The 7500-nt window shown below is 35.3% G+C and overlaps 2 protein-coding genes across 6 annotated transcripts in view; one reads left to right on the forward strand and one right to left on the reverse strand.

The window, feature by feature from the left end:
• The window catches only part of LOC144973081 (advillin-like), a 101902-nt gene that overhangs the window by 9540 nt on the left and 84862 nt on the right, over positions 1-7500 (forward strand). For all 5 annotated transcript variants that reach the window (XM_078915088.1, XM_078915091.1, XM_078915087.1 and 2 more), the window contains exons 3-5: positions 2313-2387; positions 4835-4906; positions 7488-7500. The exon at positions 7488-7500 is cut by the window's right edge and continues 65 nt beyond it. In XM_078915088.1, coding sequence (XP_078771214.1) covers positions 2313-2387; positions 4835-4906; positions 7488-7500 — 160 coding nt within the window. The remainder of the gene's footprint in view (positions 1-2312; positions 2388-4834; positions 4907-7487) is intronic.
• LOC144973082 (uncharacterized) lies at positions 5673-7350 on the reverse strand. The gene is made up of 2 exons (XM_078915092.1): positions 7293-7350; positions 5673-6755 (listed from the first exon to the last, which is right to left on the reverse strand). The coding sequence occupies exon 2, from the start codon at positions 6733-6735 to the stop codon at positions 5734-5736; it is 1002 nt and encodes a 333-aa protein (XP_078771218.1). The 5' UTR covers positions 6736-6755; positions 7293-7350; the 3' UTR covers positions 5673-5733.

A 7500-nucleotide genomic window follows, 5' to 3' on the forward strand; every position in this document is an offset into this window, starting at 1 on the left:
GATTGATTATGTAAAGCGCCTGAGGGCCGGGATAATATTAGTAATTAGATTAATAAATCAATAAACTTGATTAAAATTTGATTGTCTCGGAAACAAACCTTATAAACGCGACAAATGAGAGAAAGTAAATAGCACGCTATATTTCCATATGGTTATTATACTTGAAAAACGTGTACTTAAAAACGTTGGTTTAAAACTATTTAAATACTCGGACAAGGAGGTCAATGAAGAAAGACTATTCAAAACATTGAAAACACCGTGTAAGGAAATAAACATGCACGAGAAAAAGACTCTTGTGCCTAGCATTATTTCAGTTCAGTACAATCCATGTTATGAGTGCATGAGTATATTTATGCATATTACATTTTGTGAAATTGACTCTCGCAATTTCCATTAGTGACCTTTTTAATGACGCATCCAAACAAGTTTTCATTCACGCATTTAATGAAATGTCAATCAATAAATCAATGTAATAATGTTATATTTAGTTAAACTCGAATTTTATGTTCGAGAGTTTAAATTCATTGTACACAGCGCCATGTTCAGGATGTCGACGAAATACAATTGGATTCAGTAATCTGATGTCACGCCGCTTGGCAACGGCGGCCATCTTGGTTCTAAACAAAGAAAATCATTACTTTTTATTCTTCATGCTGGCTAGAACTTTTCATATGCCTTGTGATCAGAATGTGTAAAAGTCAAAACATGATCAAATTTATGGTTTTTTTCCCTCTGGGTACGCTTTTATGTTCTCCGGGGAAATATTTCATACGGGCGTCCGTCAATGTTCCGATGGTTTAGAGCCAGTGTTACTAAGTTACCATGCGTCATTTGGAAGGAAGTGACGTTACGACTGTTGAAGAGTATTGTTGACCTACATTTTGAATGCGACCCTCTCTCCTGAGATGGGAAATAAATGGGATAAAGCTGACATTGAAATCCGTCATTGATTTAACTTTAATCCGATCTTATCGATTCCAGGTAGATTTATTGGTTGACATTTCATTCAATGCATGAATGAAAACTTGTTTGGGTGCGTCATTAATAAGGTCACACACGGAAATTGCGCGAGTCAAAATGTATAATATGCATATACTCATACACACGCATACACACGCATACACACATACAGACAACGCACAGGCACATACACACAACACACACACACACACACACTCACACATATACACACAAGTGTACCTTATAGATAGTATGCGCTTGGCTAAGAAGCTCATAGCATTGCCATCCGGAAGTATAACGGACCAACACACAAAACTGTGTGTATCCATAAACGTTTATTGTCGGGTTAATACAGTTCAGTGAGCATTACTCATAAACGCGGATGGCAAAAAACAATAACAAAGACCTGAGTGACGTCATCTTCGAACTGTCTATATTCAAAGTTTATTGACAACAGATGAGATTAATATTTAGTCATTCATAATGACAAGAGACATGCGTCTGACAAGTTGTGGGACAAAGTTTGTTTTGTGGACATGGTCATCAATAATTAATGACCAGGTCAGCCCATCGGGTCAATACACGGGGCTTGAAGCATCTATATTTTTTACAGTAACGAACGTGCTCTCTCTCTCTCTCTCTCTCTCTCTCTCTCTCTCTCTCTCTCTCTCTCTCTCTCTCTCTCTCTCTCTCTTCCTCTCTCTCTCTCTCTCTCTCTCTCTCTCTCTCTCTCTCTCTCTCTCTCTCTCTCTCTCTCTCTCTCTTTCTCTCTCTCTCTCTCTCTTCTCTCTTTTTCTTTCTTTTTTTCTTTCTCTCTCTCGTTCTCCCTCAAATGTATAATAATATATATTGATGCTATGCATTTTGGTCATGTACTCACAACAACCGTCAGCCAAAACACAAAACTATGTGTAACCTTTGCCGTTGGCAGTTTGATTGATATAATTTAGTGCGTACTATTCAAGTAGCCCGGGATCTTCCCCCTTTTATCTTTCCTGCTTGTGTCTAGTGAAGCATGGCCCTCGTTAAATAAAAGCCCGATACTAAACAAAAAATGCGTCATAAATCAAGACACAGATCACGGGGAAAAGTTGATTGTGGATTGTAATCAATAGCTCAGCAAGTAGAAGCATTTGTTTCCTTGAGCACTTCAAACAACAACTCACTTTTTACTTTTGTTTGGTGATCATGGTCTTCTTCTGTGACGTAATCTTTGGGTCAGTTTCAGGCCTTGAGTTCACGAAGGCCACGGTGGAGGGCATTTTGCTGATATTATTATTTCCTTCCTCCTTTCTCATAGCATGTCTTAACATGTAAAAGCGTTAAAGCTCGTGTTTATTTCCGACAACCAGAAACTAAAAGTTGTGCTTCAAGATAAGTCTACACACGGCCAGTTCTACTCAGGAGATTCATACATAGTATTACATGTAAGTATAGAATATGAATCATCTATTGAATTGCAACATCATTCCAATAATATTAAAACTGAACAACCCAGTTAAATTAGATAACCATAAATATTAAGTTGTGAATAAAAACGGTCTCTATGAAAATCTTATAGACCGATCGATCAATATTTAACCAAATAACTGCCAGAATTTGGAAAGACACCTATTTATAAATTTGGCCAGAAAACTCGTCCTTCAAATATCGATCGATTTAAATGACCCTCATCTTGGTAACAACTCTTAAAACTGCTACTTCGCCAAGCCATTTGAATCGATCCATATTTGAAAGACGAGTTGTTTGTTCGGTTTTTTTTTTGGACAAATTTTAAAACGTGTTTTTCCAGTGTACGACAGTTTACTGGTTAGTCCATATCAAACACAACATTGTAGAAGAGAGCATGTCAATTTTCAAGATGCATACTTATAATAATGAAAATATGAACTAGATTCTAGATAATTATATCTAACATTGCATTTCTGTTTCGAAAACTTGAATAAAAAATGTACATGATAAACTTCAGATGTCTTTGATGTGTTCAAATGACAAAGATTTAATTTAAACACTGTAGAGAAGGCATGCAATCATTAGGTTCAAAAGAAAACAGAGTTTTTAATGCAAAAAAAAGAACAAAGAGGTGAAAACAATTTGGCAAATGCTCATCGTACTTTTCATGTTTTTGTCGCCAAGGTATTATACACTACAGAAAACAAAGTCAATAAACTATAATTACTTTTGCTACAGATAACATTCCATATTTTGTCTTCAAATTTCAATAATATTGCTTCAAAACTGTTTCTTTTTACAAAATGAATATAAAATAGAATTTGTTTTGTACAACACATTATTATTTTAGTTGGTGAAAAAAAAGTGAAGAGAGGTGATGACAAGTAATACTGTACTGTATAGAAACATTTTGCAGTAAAGGCGATGCAACTCGAGTTCCCATTTCCCTTTTTAAGTATCTAACTATTTTCTTGCTAAAACGTTTGACTCATGTTTATACCAGATAAAATTCTAGTCAGATTTTTAATAAGTGGCGCGTGTTTTTCTTCTTTCTCTCAGCTGTCCCCCAATGCACAGCTGCAAAAGTTTGTATGAACTTCTGAATCAATTTGTCTTAATTGAAATATTTTTTCATTAATTTTAAAACGATAGGACAGGATTTCACCTATTACAGCTATATTAAAATCGATAACTGGTAAGGATTGGAACTCATAGATGATTTACACTATCAACATAATGAATTTTCCGCTTATCCAATTTAAAGAAATTCGTTAAAATGGAATGTTCGGTTAATTGAAACCTATATGATGTACATACTGGATCTGAATAAGAAGGGACGAATGGCAATATTTACATATCAGACATCTACATATCACTGATGAATACCGATGAGGTTTAAGAGCTTATAGGTTTTGAAAACCTTTAAATGCTGTGAAACGTTCATGCATAGATATTTTTTTTCAAAGTTATGTAAAAAGCATTCATTGTTAATTTGATAATATTGAGTATATGATTAGTATTTCAAATGATTTAAAACTAGAGATTTCACGTCACTCTTCGGTAATTGCAATATGATGTAGATAATATGTAATAAAAAATAATTTCAAAATTAATATAAAACCACAAAAATTGTAAGTTTATAACAGTTAAAGCGAATTTTATTCGGCAACAAGTATTACGTGAACTCATAATCACTCGCCGGAACTACCGTGTCAGTACGAGATATTTTTGAAATACGATGAAATTCATCTCTTAACTTGTGGTACTTGTTTACAAATTTAACTCACTCAACCCTAGAGATTTTTGCTATTTGTCAACATTGGAAAATATGTATTAAAAATGAACATGTGTACATAGATAGTTTTATCCAACTATATAATCATCAACATGCATAAACTAAAAACACTAGCTTTGATACTAGATGCCTATAATTTGTCTCAGAAAAATGTAATAAATATGCATGGGGTAAAAGTAACCCGGGTAAACTACGGATATAGTCGGTGTTAGGTTTGAGTGAGTTAATTGTAAAATCTTTAATTTTATAACAGCTCTTTTTGAGTAGTTTTTTTTTACATGGCATCAAATGGTACAAAATCTATATTCAGTTAAGACTAATTGATTCTGAGGTTAAGACAATTTTTTACAACTTTTGATAGAGGGACATTTGAGAAAAACCAGAAAAACACACCATTTATAAAAAAAATCTAACTATAATCAGCTAACTTTACTACCATACTCCAGATTGTCAAAAAAAAGTCTCAGGTATAGTAATTTGGACTGATCTATCAACTATTGAAGCAATAAAAAATTAAACAGAATGAAAAAAATGTTTTTGTCAGTGTATATACTATAATACGTCCAATCATATACCACAATTGATTCTTCCCTCATTTTTGTGTCCTTTGGTCTCCTCTCCATTAAGACGAAAAAACAGCGGAATTCCCCAAAACTTGAATGGGATCTTCATTTTTGGCTGGGCAGAGAGACATCTCAAGTAAGTTATTTTGTTTTATTAACAACCTTAATACGAATCTATAATGATATGAAAATCCAAGACCAAGATGGGATTAAATTATGAAAAAGCTTTACAAAAAAAAGTTTGATCTAATATTTTTACTTTTTGAGCAAATAATTGATTTACTTGTGTTTGATTTCGTAGTAGTATCCACGTGAACGATTTAAGTATGTCAGTGTTGTATCGACTTGGTTTTTGTGCAAAAAAGATTAGTTGAGGATTATACTAGATCAACTTTGTAGAATCCTTACCTATGCTTTCCGGAACTTATTTCTTTACTACAGACTAAATAAGTCCCATTTTGATCGAGGACAATTTACGCTGAACATAATACCGGGTAATGTTGTTGCTTGAAACTCAATGAAAGAAATTTTTAAAAATAGTTGAAATGGAAGCTTCATTTTATTTAAGCTAATGTGGACGTTTCGGATATCCCCTTTATCAACAAAACACAATGAATGACACACTAAAGACAGTCGTCCCGAATGTCCACCTTATCTGTCTTGGTTGAATAATTTTTTTAAATTGAGCTTTATATAGCGCAATATCCACTAAATGTGCTCAAAGCGCTTTACAAGGGGTCCCTGGTCAACAGTAACATTTAACATGTAGGAAGGGACATGACGCCTGTTAGGCGATATTACCATTTTTCGGACAAAGACAACGCTGTTAACGACCAGGTACTCATTTTACACATGAGTACGGTGAGAGAATGTGAGCAAAGAGCCTTTTCCAAGGACTCAATTATGCGCTGAGCGCGAGGCTCGAACCCAGGACCTTCCGATCCGAAAGCGAGTGTCATACCACTAGACCACATAGCCGCGAAGAAATGTTGAAGCTTCCATTTCATTTCCTGCTAATAGAATAGAAGGAGAATAATCAGATTTTTCTGGGTTGAAGGTGATGTTCAATTTTTCCAGTTCTTTCATTTCTTTGATTTTGTTAGGCAAATTGTCTCCAAACAATAAAGGCTCCACTGGCAAATTGTCATCCTCGCACAATCTATGCAGCGATTTATTGATAAAGGGCTTTAGATAATTTCTCCTTTTAGCAGACAACTCCCTGGTTGCATGTCCCAGTAGAGCCAATGCATCCGTGCAGTCTCTTTTTAGTGACTCAGCACCATTCTCGTTCAGCAGCAAGTTTGTTGTTGTTGTTATTGCTGTTGCCGCCTTGACTACACTCCTTTGTATCTTTACTAAACTGAGATCTCCTTTAATTGCCTTATTAGGTAAGTGTCTCCAAATTTCTTTATTAACTGTTGGCACCACCAAATTGTCACAATTTTCTGGTCTAAGATGAGCTTCCAATCTCTTTTTCAACATTTCGGGATTGAGTTTGGTTGAAAACCGGCCTTTCACCACCTTTGCAAGGTCGCTCCTCACCTTCCCTCCAACTTTTTCTTCCTCATTGAATTCATCCTCCAAACTCCTCAAAAAACTATCACTCTCATCATTGTTCTCCTCACTCCTACTCCTAGTCGTTTCTCGATTACTACACAACAAATCCTCTTCTTCTTCCAAGTTTGGTTCGACTTCGCCACCGTTATCAACGTCATCACTATCACTATCACTCCAGCATTTGTTGTCGTGACCCAGTTTTATTCTTTTATCTTTCGTCTTCTCTCCATCCACATTCTTACGCTTCATCACAAGCTCCGTAAGCGAGTCAAACCGTGCTTCCCACTGTTTGTTCAACTCGCTCAGCATCGCCGCTACGTCACGCTGCGAGCTGTCGTCACTGTCACTTGGTTGCGTCACTTCGTCGTTTGTGGCGAATGGGTCACTGGTGACGTTATCTTTCTCCATTTTTCAAATGATAATTATTTCTGGACAAAAATGAGAGAGATAATAACATACATCATGCATCTTATCATGCACCAAGTTTGATAATAAAACGATACAATGTTTTATATATTTTATTGGGTGAAAACAGAAAGAAACCTTGACATTCATTTTACATGTTGACCCAGTTTAGTTTTGTTTTTCCACCCCACTTTTATGGTCCATATTGGACCTAATTCAGGCGGAACACAGCCACTTTTAATGCAAACCATAACATGATAAATTTTTTTTTTTTTTTTTGTGCCAAGCTAAGGACACATCACCATTCATGTGCCAAACTAAGGACACTCGTGCTATAAACAAGTTGCACTGTTAAAATCCAACCAAGGGACTAGTGCAACAGCACAATGGTGACAATGAATTAAATAAATCAAAACAATGCGTGTCGATGACACCAGTGTGATTAGTTCTGCCAGTCTAATAAATGAGAGAAAAAACAGGATAACCAATGTTACCATTACAAAGAAGAGCTTATTAAATATTTAATCATCTGTTATTATCCATATGTAACACCTCCTTACCTTTATAACAAAATAGAAACTTTCGAATAGAAATAAACAACGGCCAGTTGACTTGAAAACGATGTTCAGAACTGACTTGTGCGCATGCTCAGAGCATCTCATGTGATGCCTTCCACCAATCAGTGATGTATTATAATCAGATTTTATCCATGATTTTACTGTAACTAATAAATGACAGTGATATTTTGTTAACAGGACGAGAAAGGAG

This window comes from Berghia stephanieae, chromosome 5, assembly GCF_034508935.2.
Source record: "Berghia stephanieae isolate SIO BIC M18660-M18661 chromosome 5, UCSD_Bste_1.3, whole genome shotgun sequence".
Classification (NCBI taxonomy): domain Eukaryota; kingdom Metazoa; phylum Mollusca; class Gastropoda; order Nudibranchia; family Aeolidiidae; genus Berghia; species Berghia stephanieae.